We start from the raw sequence: 18,030 nt of genomic DNA on the forward strand, positions 1-18,030 counted from the left end.
TTCTAGGTGGGGGTGGCGGTGTCTGCCACGGTGGGGAGGACTATTTTATCAATGACCGTGTTCAGAATTGCTGGTAGATGGTGATGGTGAAAGAGAAAGCAAACTGACATTTAGTCTTTTTTTTTTTTTTTTTTGCTGAGGAAGATCAGCCCTGAGCTAACATCCATGCCAATCCTCCTCTTTTTTTATTTTTTTTGCTGAGGAAGACCAGTCCTGAGCTAACATCTATTGCCAATCCTCCTCTTTTTTTCTTTCCCCCTTTTCTCCCCAAAGCCCCAGTAGATAGTTGTATGTCATAGTTGCACATCCTTCTAGTTGCTGTATATGGGACTCTGCCTCAGCACCGCCAGACAAGCGGTGCGTATGTGTGCACCCAGGATCCGAACCCTGGGCAGCCAGTAGCTGAGCACGCGCAGTTAACCACTAAGCCACGAGGTGGGCCCCCATTTTGTCATTTTTATTCTTATTTTTAAATTCTCTACAGACAACGCCCCCTTTCTTGCCTGCATGGGGACAGACTGCCCTACCACCAGCCCTTGGTACCACCAAGGAGGAGGGACCCCTTTTGAGTCTCTAGGACCTGGGGATGCATCCCAGCTCCTTCACATTCCAGCTGACTGGTCTGGGGCGAGTTCCTTGCCTCAGAGCCCTTTGGCTCACTGTAATTGCGGCTAATTCTTACCCTTTAGGGTGGTTGTGAGGATGGAGTGCCTAGCACACAGTAGGTACTTACTAAGTGTCCTTCTGGAGTCAGGGCACAGAGAAGATAGTGACTGGTGTTGCCCTGGCCCCCCAGTGGAGGAGCACGGCCCTGTGCGGGCGCTGGGGGCGGATCCAGCGCGGGCCTGGCAGGGGTGGTGGGTGAGGGCGAGCATCCTCAGAGCCTCCGCAGCCGGCGCTACCCTGGCGGGTTGGCTGGAGCCCGCAGCTAATGCCTCCCACCCTGCTCTTCTTTACAATCCCTGTCTGTCGGCAAAGGCCTCCCCGTACCCCAAAGGCCAGGCCTGCGTCCCGCCCCTGCCCTCCCTGCAGGTCCCCGAGGAAGAGCCGCCGCCTGGGCCGCAGGGGGCAGTTGTCATGGGGACGCCGGGCCTGCCGAGCTGCCTCCCTGGCAACGGGACTCCCAGGCCCATCACCATGGAAACAGCATCACTCGGGGCAATCAGTGATGGGGACCGGGTTCCCTGCCCTTTCCTGAGGAATTTCCCCTCCTCCGGCGGGCGGGCACCGCGACACTCCCCGCGCCGCGCCGCCGGGAGCCCCGGGGACTTCGCTGTTCCAGCTGCGGATGGCTGCCTCTCTCTACCCGACGAGGCCCGATGGCCTGCCGGGACCCTCTGCAGCCAGGGGTGGTGAAGGCGGCCGTTGCAGAGGGTCTGGGGGCCGGGCCTACCGCTCCCCACCCCGCAGTGGGGAGTGGGTGCCACACCTCCTAACCGAGGAGCCGGATCCTGCGTGTGCCCTCATTTCCCCAACCCACACAGGAGCCCAGTAGCTGTGCGGCATCCTCCGCTGCTCTGAAGGGCAACCCTCTGTCCTGCCACGACCCCTTCCCCCCCGCACTGGTCACCTTTTGTCTCCCAGCAGCCCTCCAGCTTCTGAGGGCCCATCTGATCGCGCTAAGATGGCATCTCCCTCTTCATTATGCAACGGGAGTTCTCGGGCACATTGACTACCCTCCTTCAGGGAGCACCAAGGAGTCCGAGGGACTCTGGAGCCCTGGTGGCTGGGATGGAAAGGATCTGAGACAGGGTCTCGCACCTCCACTAGCAAAGGACACACACTGACACTCATTCACCCTCCTCCTTAATGCCTCTCACTAGTCCATAAACCGTACACACCTGCGTCCACAGCCAGACCTCGCACACACCCTTACACCTTTGCTCCCTGCTCTTGGGGGCACAGGTTTGTGCACACAAGTGCCCACATGTGCTCCAGAGGTCCTGTCCCACCACCCTCCACAGCCTGGCTCCTGAGCCTCCAGTATTCCCCATTAACTTCACTCCCCCCTCCCAGGCCCTGGCCCCTAGAAGAAGGCAGCATCTGCTGTAATTTTTTTATTTAAATAAAATATACAACACGACCCATTTACCGTTTTCTGTTTTAAAAGTGGAAGATTTGAAAATTGCTTGTGGGGGGATCCGGGATGGGAGCGCCCACTGACGGGCCCTGGCTTCCCCAGTCTCCGCAGAGCGGCCGGGCTGGGTCTGAGCTTTTATAAAATGCGTGTGTGCATGTATGGAGAAGAGGGTGGGGAGGCCAGGCCCTGATGGCAAGGGGGGGAGGGGTCCTCACTCCTCTTGCCCCTGGACTCTCCACCCCTACTCCTGTCCCTTCCTCACCCTCCCTGCCACCTCCAGGACTAAACTGTGGGTTTGGATCAAGTCCTGATGTCTTCCTTGGGGGGCAGCAGTGGGTGCAGAACTCAGGTTGAGGCTGCTGATTAAATCCTTCCAGCTCTAAGAACCCCCTGGGCCCGAAAGGACTGTTCCTGCCCAGTAGAGACCAAGGCCAGGCGGCTCCTAGCCTCTCCCTAAGATCCCAGGATCCTTCACCCCCTTCTCTCCTGGATTATTGCCTCCCACTCCCTGTGGCCCATCTATGGAGAAACTGGCCTGTCTCACATCCCAGGACAGCTCAGGACAAAACCTGATCTTGCCAACATTCTGGCTTGGAACATGGAGGAGGGTTCTGGAAGGACAAGGCGGGACCAGACCCTTGACCTTGGCTCTGGCAGGGTCGTCTTGGGGAGGATCGTGCCTCAGGAGGCACCTAAGCTGCTTTCACATTGGCCCTCACTCTGGACCTGCTTCTGGCTCCTACTTGCCTTCAGAATCAAGGCCTTACCTCTGACCATCCGGCCTCTGGATCGCCTCCCAAAGCCCCCGACTCCACAACTCCACATCCACCTCAGTCATGTCCCCACTGTGCACTCCAGCCCACCTCCTGCTCCCTCCTTCCTCCCTTTCCTGTCCTTGTCCTTCCTTCTCCCTTCCCTCCCTCCCTCTAACTCTTCCCACATCTCAAGGCCTGACCTCCCTCCCTCTAACTCTTCCCACATCTCAAGGCCTGGCTCAAGCTCACCACTGGCCACACACCTCCCTTAGGCCCTTTGGGAGGCCCAGCCCCCTCCTGCGTCCTGAGATGGTAAGTCCTGGAGCCTCAGCCAGTGCTCCCTGGGCTCTCACCATAGCTCGCTGGAGCAGCGGGCTGGGGAGGGGACACGAGGCGGGGGGGCAGGGGGAGGCAGAAGAAACATGATTTATTGAGCACCTACTATGGGATGTGCCAGGCGCTGGGCTGGGCATTTCACATATAGGACTTTTCTCATCTGGTCCTCATAGGTCCTTGCGAGGTGGTACCATAATTATTCCCATTTTACAAATGAGGTAACAGACTTAGAAAAAGTCAGATAACTTGCCCAAGGTCACACAGCTAAGAAGTGGCAGGGCTGGGATTCAAATCCAGGTCTCACTGCCTCCAAAATCTGGTCCCTTCCCTCTGCACCATGTCTGGGGACCATCTAACTCAGCCCCTTTCAACACGGATTTCTAAGGGAAGGAACATAGGTTTCAGCCTCAGGCAGGCATGGAATCAAATCTCAGTCAAACCAGTCCCAGCTATGGCACTCTTAGTTACATGACTCTGGAAAAATTACCCAAAACTCAGTTTCTTCATCTGTGCAATGGGGAGCCTCAAAGTACCTACCACATGGTCTTAGTGAAATGGAAGGAGTTAATGCGAGTGCTAAACCAGTGGTTGGCACAGAGCAGACTCAATAAATAGACGTTCCTCTCACCTCCCACTGTACAGATGGGAAAACTGAGGGCCACAGAGGTAACTGGATGTGCTTGAGACCCTATAGGAAAGGAGGCACAGCCCAGAGTCTTCCGCTTCCATGTGGTGAGAGGTCAGGCTGGGACTGGATTGGAGACCAGAGATAGGGAGAGAGGGGGGCCCTGCTGAGAATCCTGGGGAACTCTTCCCTGAGCACTGGAGACAAGACTTCCCCCAGACCCCGCAGCGCCAGCCTGCGGGCCAAGGTGGGCTGCTGGATGTAAAGTGACCTGGGTGTCTGGCGACATGGGGTTAAACTAGATTGCACACACGTGGTCACACAGATGAGTGGCTATCTACATGGCTCTGCAGAGCGCTACATAGCTATACATATACACATCTTACATACATATACATATACATATTCATATACATATCTCGCTAAGTTTACAGTAGAAAAAATGCAAGACTCTCAGGGCCCTGGCCCTGTTCTGTCCCACGGACCCAAGCAACTGAGGCTCTCCAGGAACCCAGCCAAGGGCGGCCCCTTCCTGGGGGAACAAGACGACCCCCAGCAGAGTGGGGCTCCAAGTTCACAGCTAAGGGGCTGGCGGTGGCTGTTGCCCTAAAAAGAATACAATGACAGGTCTGCTCTAGGAACCCTAAACATGGGTCGCCCCCACCCCTGCCCAGCCCCAGAGACCCCACCTGCCTTCCTCTGGCTTTTGCGTTTGGGCCCTGCCTGCTCCCCTTTCCCCTCCCTCCCTCTAGTGCTGAGTATTAAAATAGTCTATAAAAGCAAGTGACCAAAAATCTATAGCTCTAAGAATACCTGGTTATTTTCTGCTGTCTTTTGTTTTTCTGGTGTGAGTTTTTTTTAATGATAATTATTATTGTTATTGGTATATCTCCTAATCACAGTTAAACCTGAAGGAAGAAAGAAGGGAGAAAAAAGCAGAGAGGAGAGGGAGGGGCCCCAGCTCATAGATTGGATGGCAGTTTGGAGCGCACTGGCTCAGACCTGGCCCCAGGTTCCCTCTGGGGGGCAGCAGTCAGAGGGGGTCCCCCAGAAGAGGCGGCTCTTGCCCCAAACAAAGAAAGAGGGGGTGGCAAAGAACCTGAGGATGTCTTCCGAGGCAGAGTGACGTGCTGGCCAGCGACAGCACCATAGGGCCTCCCGGGGGGACCGAGGCCCCCGCTGCCCCCGCTCCCGCCCCCAGCTCTGGGGAAGAGCGGGAAGGCAGCCACGGACTCCCCAGAGGAGTGTGGAGAGGCTCTGCGGAGAGTCTGCGCCCCGTCCTGGGGTAGGGCCGGCTGAGAGGCTGAGATGAGCTTGAGGTCCTGGGTGAGGCGGCCTGGGGTGAGGGGTGGCGTGCCCCGGCGCTGGGGCACCTGGGGTGGTGGGGGACTGGATGCCGGTGGCAGGAGCAGGGAACCATGGGAGCCAGAGGCCCGGGGGGGGGCACTTGGGAAAGTTCTTGGGGGCCCTGGACTGTGGCCAGGGGGGCTGGGACCTCCTCGGGGGGTAAAGGCTACAGGAGAAGCCCCCCCAGAGGCCCCTGCCACAAAGGGCTGCCGCTCAGGCTGCCGTGGGGGTGTCTCTGGCGTACTTGGTGGGCCAGCAGCCAGACCTGGAGACAACTCCCCCGGAGGCTGGCCCAGCTGCCCCGGGCTGGATGACGGGGACCTGGATGAGGGTGGGGGTGGCAGGAAGTGCTCCAGGAGTCCCAGACCTCCCCGGGCCCCCGGCAGAGGGGGTGGCGGCTGGTTAGCCTGTGGGGAGCGGGCGCCCGGCTGCAGTGGGGTGAGCAGCGGAGAGTCGGACGAGGACAGGGAGCCACCCAGCGCCTTGTGGAAGTGGCCAAACCCGGCTGTGGTGGCGGCAGCTGCAGCAGATGGTGTGGGAGCCGGCGAGGGGCCGCAGACCCCAGGCGGTGGGGAAGAGCTGGAGGAGGGCAGGAGGGGGCTCAGTCCGGCAGGTGCGGAGAATCCAGCCAGCTGTTGGATGTGGAAGGAGGAGGAAGACGGTGTGTCCACCTGGGACGGACTGCTGGCAGGCGAGGCGGAGCCCAGTGCAGAAGGGATCAGGGACTGCAGCCGCTTCAGGTGCCTCGGTGTCTGCCCAGCCCCGAGGCTGCCCAGCCCCGGGCCCGGAGGAGGGCGGAAGATGGCCGCGGGCAGGCGTGGGTGGTGGGTGAGGGCTATGGCCACGGAGGTGGTGGCAGCAGCAGCCTGCAGTGGTGCCTGGATCAGCGGGGTCCAGATGACAGGCGTGGGGGTCGGGGTGGCAGAGGCGGCAGCCTGGACACGGTGCGCACAGTGGGCCATCTCGCGGTCATGCTGCACAATCTGCTGGATGATCTCGTTCTCCTGGTAGTTGAAGACGCCTGAGTTGAGGTCGTGCTGGACTTTGTGGAGGAGGATGGAGTTCTTCTTGCCTAGGCCACAGAACAGGAGGAGATGCTCAGGCCAGAAGGGGCAGACAGGGAGCCTGCCCCAGCTTGTGGGGCAGGGAACACTCCCTCCTGCCCTCCCACCCAGCTCCCTCACCGATGCGGTCCAGGCGGTCCAGCGCCACGGTCTCGAAGGCCCGCCGCATCATGGGGTATTCCTCCAGCACCTCGTTGAAGTTGTCCACGCTCAGCGAGTAGAGGCGGCAGTAGGTGTCGGCCCTCACGCTGGCTGTGCGCCGGCCCCGCGTCAGCAGGCAGATCTCTGCCAGGACAGCAGGAGTCAGGGTAGGCTTCCATCAGACTCCAAAGGGCCTCCTGCCTTACTCTGACCTGGGTCCCCACTGCCTGTATAGAAGCTTGACAGGTTCACAAGGTCCCACCCCCAGGCTGTGACCACGATGGATGCCACCCCACCACTACCAAATGGGTGCTGAACTGTCTTTCCCATCTTTGGGACCATACCCCTATACTGGCTCACAGACACCCACCTCCAGGCAGTGGCCACAAAGGGCCTGCAATGCCTACCATCCTTGGTGTCTCTCCAGCCCACTCCCCTGTCCCCGAGAGCCCCTTGGCTGCCTCACCTCCAAAATAGGAGCCATCCGCCAGCTTGGTCTCCTTGTTGCCCTTGGTGAGCACACTGACCACACCGTGCTGGATGAAGTACATCTTCTTGCCGATGGTGCCTTCGCGGATGATGTAGTCCCCTGGCTGGAAGACCTCGAAGCGCAGCTTGGTCAGCATGGATGTCACAAAGTTGGGGTCTGCGTTGGCAAACAGCGGCATGGAGGCCACTAGCTTCCGGCAGTTAAAGTTGATGATTTCCTGCTCCCCAGATGGGGTGGATTGGGAAAGAGGGGAAGAAGGAGGTGAAGGGAGCCACACGGCAGGAAGGGCTGCTCCCTTCCCCCACCTGGCCATCAGTGAGCTCACCTCCCGCAGCGGCTCGCTCAGCTCGCCCAGGATGCTCTCCTCGTCGAACATCTTGCCCTGGTAGCGGTGCTCGTAATAGTCATGGATGCGCTGCCGGGTGTCAGGCGGGAGCTTATGGAAGGACATGTACTGCTCCACCTGCTTGTACTGAGTCCCAGGAAAGAAGGAGAGGGCATCACTTCCGAGCCAGCCAGCCCCATTGCCCCAGCTGGCACCTCCCGGCCTCAGCCCTGCTAGTGACCAGAGCCAGCACCAACCCTGTGGGCCTTCTTGGCCAAGCTTAGCCCCTCGAGACTAAGGTCCTCGGTGTGGGTGTGGTCACATTGTGCTCCAAACAATAGCCTTGACTCCCAGCTGCTTGGTGTGGAGGAGGGCCCCCATCAGAGTGTCTGGTCTTCACTGTGTTCAGTGCTATGGAGATGGCTGGGAGACAATAGGAATTGTCTAAGCCCAGATACAGGAGGCCAAATGACTAGGAGGTCGATCAAGCTTCCTCTGAATATCGGTCTTTTCTGCATTACACTATGAACCAGAGAGGCTTACCAACTCTGGAAGGAGCTGTTTCCTACCAGCAGTAGCAAATTAGCATAGGCAGCAGAATGGGCTGCAACGGGTTAGAAGGATTGGAGGCTGAAGCCAGGATGCCTGACCCATCATATGGCCTGTATCCAAACGTGGCCCAGCTGAGACCAAGTTATTTTGTGGAAGAGGCACTCCAGCCCAGGGGAGGAGCCCAGGAGAACAGCGACCTTAAATAGAAGTTTGGGGACAAGAGATCTGTGAACCTAAGTGCCCAGGGCTCAACCAAGCAAGAAATGCCCCTGCCCACCCTGGGAGTGAGTGGTGGGCCCTACTCCTGCCGTCCCTGGATTGTGGGTGGAGAGTGAGAATGTGAGATTTTTCCCACACTGGGATGTAAGAGAAGTCTCTATCTCTCAGGAACAATCAGAATAGGGGAGCCTATTCTCATATATTAGCGCTCCAAAGAGGTAAGGACATAGTGCTGCTGCAGAGAGATGCCAAGGGGCAGCTGAGGGCTGGAGGATGATATTTCCTAACGTTCTTCTAGCCACAGTGACCCAGGCGGGGATGAAGGGAAGGGAGATGATGCTCTGAGGTAGGCATTAATGACAGATGGACCTTAAGAGTGCCTCCCAGTTTCTGGCCTGGGCATCTGTGCTACTGTATCCACTAATGAGATGGGCAAGAGTGGAGGTTTGGAGTGGAGTGGCGGAAGACTATTCTCATTTTGGACATGATGAGGTTGAGGTGTCCAGGAGGCACCAAACAGACAGTCTGGAGCTGAGGAGAGAGGTGTGGCTGATTATATGATTGGGGCCCCACTGCACAGAGGTGCACAGAGAGCCTGGGGTAGGGGCAGTGAAGCTGGAGCACTAGGAAGACAGGAGGGGGAGAAGAGCAGGGGGCCTGGCCCAAGGCGCCAGGGCCCCAACGTGTGATGACTGAGAAGACAAGCCAGCCAAGGAGAGCCAGAAGGACTGGCCAGAGAGGGAGGAGGGAAACCGACTGTGCGGTCATGGAAACCAAGTGTGAAGCCAAGAAGGGAGTGTAACTGTCAAATGCCGCTGAGAGCCGAGCAAGATGAGGACCCAAAAGGACCTACTGGCTTTAGCAACACAGAGGGCACTGGTGAACTTAGATTTAGTGGGCTGAGATAAGAAAGTGGATTCAGCAACCATAAACAATGTGGGGTTCTGGTTTGCTTGTTTTAGGAATTTGTCCATGAAAAAGAGACAGATAACAGAAAGATAGCAGCCAACACCGGATGATGGTGGAGGGACAGGCGTTTTTAAGAATGGAGAGACTGAGCAAGTTTCAGCGCTGATGGGGAGGCCCGCAGAGAGGGGGAGGCTGGAGGCTGGAAGGGCTCCTGGTGGGCACAGGGCCAGCAGGAGGGAGAGGGGTCCTCAGTCAGGAGAGATGGGCCCTCAACCCCAGCAGGAGGAAAGGTGGGGCCAGATAAAAAGACATTTACAAGTTTAAGGCCAGGGAGCTGAAGTAGTTCTCATCTAGGAGGAGTCCCCTCCTCCTCCTCTGTCTCCCACACAGGGAGTCCTGATCACAGGGCTGGACACGGGGGGGGGGCCTATGGGAAGGACCAGTGGGCAGGTTCTCCTGAGACAGCCCAGGGTGGACCATCGCTCTCTGCCCTACCTTTTCCTGGTACTGGCGCCGGGAAGAGTCCAGGGACTGGATGAGGGCGGTGGCGTGGCCGATGAACATGGCGTAGCAGGTGGCGCCCACGATCATGCTGAGCATGGTGAGCCAGACGTCCGACATGCCCACGGGTGCCTGCCGGCCATACCCAATGCACAGCATGTGGCTCATGGCCTTGAAGAGGGCGTAGGAGTACTGCTTCCCCCAGGAGTTGTTCTGTGGACAGACGCACAGGTGGACAGACAGATGCGGGGGTGAATGGGCTCGGACCAGTGAGAGGGCGGGCCCTTCTCATTAGCACCTAGAAAAGTCCCCGCCACCTCTCACCCCTCAACCTAACTCTTTCCCGGTGGCTGAGTCCAGGGCTCCCAACCTTGCTGTTGGCCTAAAGCCTTGGGCGAGGGGCAGGGAGGCCGCCCTGACAACCCTTGGTGACTGAGGGAATCCCCACCTTATGGCTTTCTCTTGTGATGGGGGGCAGGGATCAGACCAGAAGCCTCAGCAAAGGGATGGGAGCCTGCCTAGCCCCGTCTGACCTCTCAGACCCCATGGGGCAGCCGGGAGCCTCCTGAGCAGCAGAGGCTCCAGGCTGAGCCACCCTGCTGTCCTTTGCTTGCTGAAATAGCTCCATACCCCCTCCAAACTACTGCCAAGTGAAGCCCATTTCCCCACTGACCTCAATTATAAAACCAGATATGCTTCCCCTAGGGGGACAAGCTCTGGCAGACAGAGCCAAAAACACTGTCCTCATTCTGGGTGAGCAAAAGTTAAAGTGCTGCCGAGCTAATGGCCTCGAGTGTGAACCCCACTGGCATCCATAGGGAAGCAGCCACTAGTCATCCTCCCTCCGGAAGGTGGGCTGTCTGGAACACACAATGCTTGGGGGCAGGAGGAAGGAGAAAGGGAGCCAAGCTCCTGGCTATTTTTGTCTCCAAAGCCAGTCAGTGTCTCAAGGAAGCCTCCGTGTGGGAACATTGGGCTCAGAAGGGCCATCTTCTCATTTAGTGCATGTGTGGGCCTGTCACCCTCACACAGAGGTAATAAGGGGGCCGCCAGATGAAGCCCAGTGCCTCTCTGCTCATGTGGTGGATACGTTAGCAACAGTGCAGAAACCCACCCTAGCACAAGACCCACAGCACCCCTGTCCAGAGCCCCAGGCACTTTCACGCTTCCAGGTTGCTCCAAACACCTAAAGGAAAGCACAGGAGCTGGGTGCCATGTTCAAGGTCACTCAGACGTCCGGGACAGAGCTGAGCTAGGCTGGTGGCTCTCAGTCCAGACCAGGTGGGAGGTCCGCAGGGCTGATCTCCAGGGGTGGAGGGGGCCGGGCTCCTCGCCTGTGGAACACGGGTGGCCCCCAGCTGCCTCCAGTCAGGGCTTCTGGCCTTCCCGCTGAGCCTCCAGGACCGGGAAATTCAATCCATATGGCCGATTCATTTACACGCAGCTCATCAAAAAGGCTGTTTTGTAAAGGCCTGTTTGATGCTGACAGATGCCTCAGGATCTCTTTCACCTCTTTCAAAGCCGGTTTTCCTCCCCCCCCCGGGGCCCTAGGGATTTGTCTTCAGACCAAACCAAACTGACTGGAAGCGAGAATGAGGGAGGCAGGGGTTTGCCAGACCAGAGCAAGGCTCACAAGTCCAGGGGGTCCTTCACCCCACCAGAAGCCTACCCTGTCCACAGGGGGCTGGGGGACTCTGCCCTTTGGCTTCCATGTCTCCAATTCCAACTTCTCCCGCCCACCCACAGGCTTGGAAGGGTAGGGAAAGGAGGGGATCAGGCTCCATGTGGCCTGCCCTCCTGGCTCAGGACCCCACCTGTGAACAGAATGTGTGTGTATATGGGGTAGTGGATGGGGGGTAGTTGGGGGTGGGGCGTAGCGGGACAGCCCAGCTCTGCTGCTGGAGCAGAAAGTGCCTAGCCGTGTGAGCCAGGAGTCTATGCAAGCTGCAAACAGTGCCTTCACAGGTTTCTCTTTTCTCGGGCTTGGCTTTAAGGGTTGGTTTCCCTCTGGGGAGCAGAGTTATGGGGGCAGGAGCCACCAGCCCGGCGGCGTTGCCGCACCTGATATAACGGGAGGGAGCCCAGATCTGAGTCTCCCTGGATGAAATCAGGGCCAAATATCAAGGCTCCCAACTGCAGTGGAGGCTGTGAGAAGGCAGAGGTAGCAGCGTACAGCCAAGAGCTCTGTGACAGACCTGTATCGGGTAGAGCCATGTGCCCCCAGGCACCGGGCTGGCACCTCAGGGTCCTACATGCTGGGGTTCCAGGTTGTGGGCCTGCTCTGCCCACGCTTGCCTCATCACCCCTCCCCATGACCAGAGGGAGGGCCAGGCTGGTGCTCACCACCATGTTGTTGATGGACACCCAGCAGTCGTCGGGGAAGTCCTGCAGCATGGGCACCAGGAACTGCAGGCAGCCGTCCCAGTGGCAGAGCAGGAGCATCATGCCGATGAGGTTCACTATGCGCACCACGGCGCTGGCCAGGTCGTAGGTCATGTGGAAGATCTGCGGGCAGAGGTGAAGAAATTAGCCCGGATAGGTGGAGGGCCGGGAGCTGGGACGGCCCTCTCCCAGCCAGACTCTGCTGCCGCTGTGGCCACCGGTCTGTTCATAGTTGGCAGAGCGCCCAGCTCGGTGCAGGTCCAGGCTGTGGCTAGGGTGGGAAGGCGTCAGGCCAGGCTCTGGAAGAAGCAGACTGCAGGCTGTAGGGCCCCAGACGATGCCTCCTGGGATCCGTGCAGATGTGGGGGACCTCCCACGGGAAGCCCAGCCGTCCAGACCACACACGTGAAAGGAGGGCACCTGGAACCCTATATAGCCCCGAAGTGGGCAGAGAAGCCACTTCATCAGCTTGCCCAGGCGGGGAAGCCAATGGAGAGAAGAGCCAGTCAGCCTGCAGCTCCTCAGGGGACCACAGTCTATGGCCAGGCCAGGGGCACCATGTTTCCCCCAGTCTATTACTAGACTCGCAGGATGCACCCAGGGGCAGTGGGCTCTGCCTAAGGCAGCCACGGAACTGCAGGGAGAACAGCACGGACACACAGCCTCCAAGTTGACATAGACCTTGATCCCAGGCCCACTTCCCACCCAATTCCTAGCTGTGTGACCTTGAGAAAATCCCTGAGTCTCTCTAATGACGTTTCTTAATCTGGAAAATGGCAATAAAAATTCTTACTTGAGTGGGCTGTCAAAAGGATTAAATTATACATAGAAAGTGCTTAGTACTGGGTATAGAAATGTTCAATAAATTGAAAACCATTACTAATTGATAAGTTGTTAATAATTAATCTCTATGATTAGTTAATATGTATTCATAGTAATGCTCTCCTGTACAGTTTAATAAAGTACAGTACCCTCAACCCCAGCCCACTGCCACCCGTCCATCTCTACTCCTGTGGTTCCCAGTGAGAGGATGAAGTGTGGCTGGGCAGGGCCAAGGGTGGGCACATCCTAGCATCCCTGCTCCCCCTCCCTCCTCCCAGAGTGGCTGTTTGGTCCAGTTTCGGCAAGGATCATCATGGTGACAGGGCAGTGAGGGGACACAGAGATAGAAGGAAGCATAGAGGAAGGTCTCTGGAAGTTCTGGCCTTCCCTCTGGGCTGCGAAATTCTGGGGGGTGCCCCACTCCTAGTTCTGGCCCCTCCACACTATTCCCAGGCAGAGCATCCTTCCTGGAGAGGGGCTTTGGGCCCAGACTGGTCAAATGCCACTGAGACCTAGTTTAAACCCATTTCAGATGGGGAAACTGAGGCCCAAAGAAATAGACCTAGATATTTCAATCCCCTGTCTAGTGGTCAGCCCTGTAGCTGGTGGCAGGATATTCTTTTTTTTTTTTTTATAGTTTTATTTATTTATTTATTTATTTATTTTCCCCCCAAGCCCCAGTAGATAGTTTTATATCATAGCTGCCCATCCTTCTAGTTGCTGTATGTGGGACGCGGCCCCAGCATGGCCGGAGAAGCGGTGCGTCGGTGGGCGCCCGGGATCCGAACCTGGGCTGCCAGCAGCGGAGCGCATGCACTTAACCGCCAAGCCACGGGGCGGCCCCAGGATATTCTGATACTAGTGACTTCAGTTTCACCTCTGGAATGTGGGCTGAGCCTGGGTCTAGGTTTTGAAAAACTGAAGATGAATACTACTTGTCCATCGCCCCAGGATCTCGCCTACCTGTGGCCCCCCTGAGTAGCATGACTCCGGATGATCCGGATGAAAGGCTATGGGGTATTAAGGATGAAACAGACCTTGGAAAGGTTCCTGGAAGATGGCAGCTCCAGCTTGTCCCATCACTCCCCATGGCCCCGGTGACAGACGGACAATAACACCACACCTGAGTTTGAGTACGTGGCCCCACAGTCTTCATCTCATTTAAACTCACAACAATCTTCTGCTGAAGATATTGTTAATCCACTGTACACCAAAGCTCAGAGAAGTCAAGAGACTTGCCCAAGGTCATGGTGGTAGTGGAAGAGGCAGATTTGAACTCAGGGCTGCCTGCAGATTATTAGATTGGCCCAGTGAGGGAAGGGTGGTTTTCAGTAGTCCTGTTTTGCAGATAAAACTACTCAAACCCAAAGTGGCCAAGTGATGTGGCCAGATTCACACAGCAAGCTTGACCCAGGGCCAAGCAGGACTCCCAGGTCCCTCGCCTCCATAAACACTGTGCAATGCTGTAGACAGAGCTGTGGGCCCTGCAGCCTAGCCCCAGTGGGGCCCAAAAACCTGCCCCGGGGCTGTCAGCATGCCCGTTCCCGCCTAAGCTGACATGTCTCAGTATAAGGAGCGGTGGGCACTAGAGAACAAGCAGGGCAGTCTGGGACTGGGGCCTGTGTGTGGGATGCAGAGCACGCCCCAGCATGACACTGTTGCCTGTAGCTGTCCCTTCACTGCTGGCCGTGCCCCAGGGCCTGGATCCTAAGCCCAGGAGGCTCCCCCAGCCTCTCCCCATGATCCCACAGCAGCTCCTGTGTACCAGGGTCCCAGCAGTGGCTCTGAGGGAAGATCCCACTTCTCCCTTTCTAGCACTTAGGTGAACACAACAGCTCTACAACCTTGGGCGAGTCACTAACCTTTCAAAGTCTTGGTTGACCAGGATGCCACCAGCTCCCCTACTCTGGGGGACGGCAAGGGTGAGTGACATGGGACCACCTAGTGTCAGAGATGACAATCCCCGGCACCTACCTTCACCTCCCACCACACCTCAGCCTCCCCTCAACTAAGACGAGCTGGACATCTGCTCCCCACTTCTCAGGGTTGCTAGAGAAATTAAGCTGTTAAGAAAGTGCTCTGGGCCCTGAACATATACATGGGTGGGGTCATTATTATTAAGTTCCTTCATTTCCCAGCTGCTATATTTATGTCTCCTCAAATTCATATGTTGAAGCCCTAATGTTGAAGCCCTATTACCCAATGTGATGGTAGTAAGAGGTGGGGCCTTTGGGAGGTGATTAGGTCATGAGGGTGGAGCCCCCATGAATAGGATTAGTGCCCTTATAAGAAGAGTCGTGAGAGAGATGATCTCTATCTGCCCTATGAGGACACAGAAAGAAGGCGGCCACCTACATCTCCAAGTGGGCCCTCACCAGAACCCAACCATGCTGGCACCCTGATCTCATCTTTCTAGCCTCCAGAACTGTGAGAAATAAATGTTTGTTGTTTAAGGCCCCCATTCTGTGGTATTTGTTATAACAGCCCAAGCTGGATACTGTATCGGAGCTAAAGGAAGCCTCGGACCATTTTCAGAGGCTGTCCCAGACTGCCACAGCCCACCATAACTGCTTTTTTCTATGAACCACTCTGGGTCTTAAAGACAGAAGTATCAAGGTTGACACAGTTTTATGGAATGTCTTCTTTTCTTCTCGTATCACCTGTTTTTCTTTTCTTGGTAACTAATTTTCTTCCAAGATCGAGTCCTTGTCTAATTTTGCCTTTATTGTGATCTCAGCAACAAATATGGCAGAGCACGTGGTAGGGTCTCAGGAGCTGAGAAGTGCTTAGTGACAAGGGTGAAGGTGACAATGACAGTGATGGGGATCAGAGCTGCCACGAGTGTATATAGTGGCATTTGTAAAGGGCCCCACTCTGGGCAGGCACAGCCCACAGCGAACCTGCCTTTGCCTCTGTGGGAAGAAAAAAGGTGCCTTTTCCTGCAGGTGGGCACAGACTCATGTGTCCTACAGAGAGCACGTGGTTGTGGTGGTGTCTGGTATTGGGCTGAAGGATGCAGATGCTGGGGTGGCCAGTGGAGGTGCAGAGGGTGGTGGGGAGGGGTGGGATGGTGGGAGTTTTTGGTGGTGGGGCAGGGTATTATGGATGCTTCTCAGACACTGCAAAGCCAGAGCCACCAACACAGCAAAGTCTGAGCTTCCTGTGAAGAGTTGGTGGCGTGGGTGTGTCCATTCAGCTAGGAGGGTATCCCAGATGGCGAGGACATTCACCCCACCACCAACACTCTACGGCACCCAGGCTTGGTTGCTGAGAACAAGGCTGGATGTTGCTGGGAGAGGTTGCTAAACACTCGTGTGTCCCCGCTGTGGGCTGGGGCCACAGGCCACCTGCAAGTCAGCTGCACTGTGCAAATATTTGTCTTGCTCTTTACACCTCATTAAAACCCCCTCTTATGATGCTGGTTCTGACTGTGGGGTTGCGTAGCTTCATTTCCAGGCCCCTGCAAGGCTCGCTGGGCAGGTGGCCTGGGCAGCTCGCTCTCTGTGCCCCACGTGGCACTCAGGGGAAGCTCCACTGCCACTCCCTTCTGCAGGTTCTGGCCCACAGTGCAATCTCAGAGGACATGTCTTCCACCTTGGGCATTGCCTTCTCCGCTCTGAGCCTCAGTTTCCTCAGCTGTGTAATGGGTCCCTAACTGCCAGCTCCCAAGCTGTCTTGGGGATCAGGAGAGATGATGTCCACAGCTGGCACACAGGAGGTGCTCAGTGCGTATTGGTTCCTTTCCTTCCCTCTCTTCGCCAGCTCTCAAATAAAGAGATGATTCTCAGTCCTGGGGATAGACCAGAAACTGGAGTTTCTGTCAAGGCCTCTTCTCAGGGCCTGCCTGAGTTCCCTCCTGGGGACTCGTTTTCTCCTCAGGGAAGAACAAACTTCTCCCTTTGTCTCAGGAACAAGCGGCCGCATTGAGGACAGCAAATTCAGGCCCGAAAGAGTGGCTGGTGCACGTGTGACCTGGGCACAGCCTGGAGGTGGCTGAACTGAGGGTCATGCTGGGTCCCTTTCTGGGGCCCATAGAAAGGGCCAGCCCTTGCCCCCTAGGACGACTCCTATGTGTCGTCCCAAACCCCTGATTCTGAGGGAGATGGAGAATTCGGGGCCCACAAGGAGAGCAGGCTGATTGGGGCTGCACAGCCACCCCGGCCTGGCCTCCTGCCTCCAGCCCTCCTCCCGCCGCTCCAGACTGCCATGGGAAAGAAGAGCCTTCTGGGATGGGTCACTGGGGTGCTGGGCCCTGCAAGGGAACATCCGAAGGGGGGCGACCACAGTTTCTAACAATAGCCTCCGTGCCTATAACAAGCTCGCACCTCAGAGGGAGGAAAGAGGCTTGGCTGGGAGATGCTCGGGAGGGAGGATGCTGACCTAAATCGCCCAGGATGGAGGCAGAGGCTGGAGTCCTCTGAGATGGCGGCCTACACCTGCTGAGACCACTCCACCTACTCTGACTCCCAACATCTGCTACTACCACCTGTCTCCACGAATATCAGAGCATGCCTGACAGTCAGGGAAACTGAGGGACAAAGAAGGAAAGAGATTCACATAGGGAGTTGGAGGAGGAGATAGGGCAGGGTTTTCTCTACTAAATGCTTCCCTCCTCAGGTCTCATGTAGACCTGGGGCCTCAAAGGGTCTCCCTGCTGCTGCCTCCAGGCCAAGCTGAGGCGAGGAGAAGCCCCATCCTGGGGCAGGCCATTAAGGATCTGGAGACAGGGTTCCTGGGGCCAGCTGGGAAACCTCAATCCAATCCCAGGGGTCCAGTGGGAGCCCTTGGGTGGGTGGCGTGCTGAGCAGAAACCAGCTCAAAGCAATTTCCTCCCCAGCTGGTAGGAAGATAAGGGCTTGTGTGGAGGGGGTGGGGAGTCATCCATCTGGTCTCCTGGGATCTCCCTTCCGCCCACAAGATTGGGCAGAGCCCTGCCCTGAGGTCTCCTGGGGCCTCTGTCTACCCCAGGGAAAGGCCAGGGCCAGAGCCTGCCTGACCAGTTCTGGATAGCCCAGACGGTAGCCAGCCTAGAGGGGCAGTGGGGACAGAGGCCCTGGCCTGAGGTCCCAGGATGTCCGGTGCAAGGAGAGTAAAAGAACCGCTTAGCTCTTATCCCAGGGTCCACCCTGCCCAGCCACTGGCAACTCTGTCAACTCCCCCAAATACCATGGCCCCCAGGGCCCAGGCATAAGGAGGGAGCAAGGCTGGCCCTCAGGGGGCTGAGGCCTGGAGACATGAACCAAGGCCAGAGAAGGGTAAAAGCAGCTACTTCTCTGCTTCTAATGACAGTCTAGCTATAAGTACAAGATGAACAGAAGGTTGGGGGTTCCTTGGGGACTGAGGGAGCCAACATGGTCCTGCATTTCTACTTAGGACAGAAACCAAGGAATATGCCTCCATCCTTCCTCTGCAGCCACTCAGAGAGGCCCCGGCCACCACCATCCCCACCCCCACAGGCACTGTCCCCTCTCAGCCCTGAGCT

At 57.1% G+C, this 18,030-nt stretch overlaps 1 protein-coding gene across 1 annotated transcript in view; it reads right to left on the bottom strand.

The window, feature by feature from the left end:
* Positions 1–4,494: 4,494 nt before the first annotated feature.
* The window catches only part of HCN4 (hyperpolarization activated cyclic nucleotide gated potassium channel 4), a 41,207-nt gene continuing 27,671 nt past the window's right edge, over positions 4,495–18,030 (bottom strand). The window contains exons 3-8 of the mRNA XM_058542030.1: positions 11,688–11,849; positions 9,339–9,557; positions 7,164–7,310; positions 6,815–7,055; positions 6,328–6,492; positions 4,495–6,215 (exon numbers count right to left, since the gene is read on the bottom strand). Coding sequence (XP_058398013.1) covers positions 4,759–6,215; positions 6,328–6,492; positions 6,815–7,055; positions 7,164–7,310; positions 9,339–9,557; positions 11,688–11,849 — 2,391 coding nt within the window. The 3' untranslated portion in view covers positions 4,495–4,758. The remainder of the gene's footprint in view (positions 6,216–6,327; positions 6,493–6,814; positions 7,056–7,163; positions 7,311–9,338; positions 9,558–11,687; positions 11,850–18,030) is intronic.

This window comes from Diceros bicornis, chromosome 5 (genome assembly GCF_020826845.1).
Source record: "Diceros bicornis minor isolate mBicDic1 chromosome 5, mDicBic1.mat.cur, whole genome shotgun sequence".
Taxonomy (NCBI): Eukaryota; Metazoa; Chordata; class Mammalia; order Perissodactyla; family Rhinocerotidae; genus Diceros; species Diceros bicornis.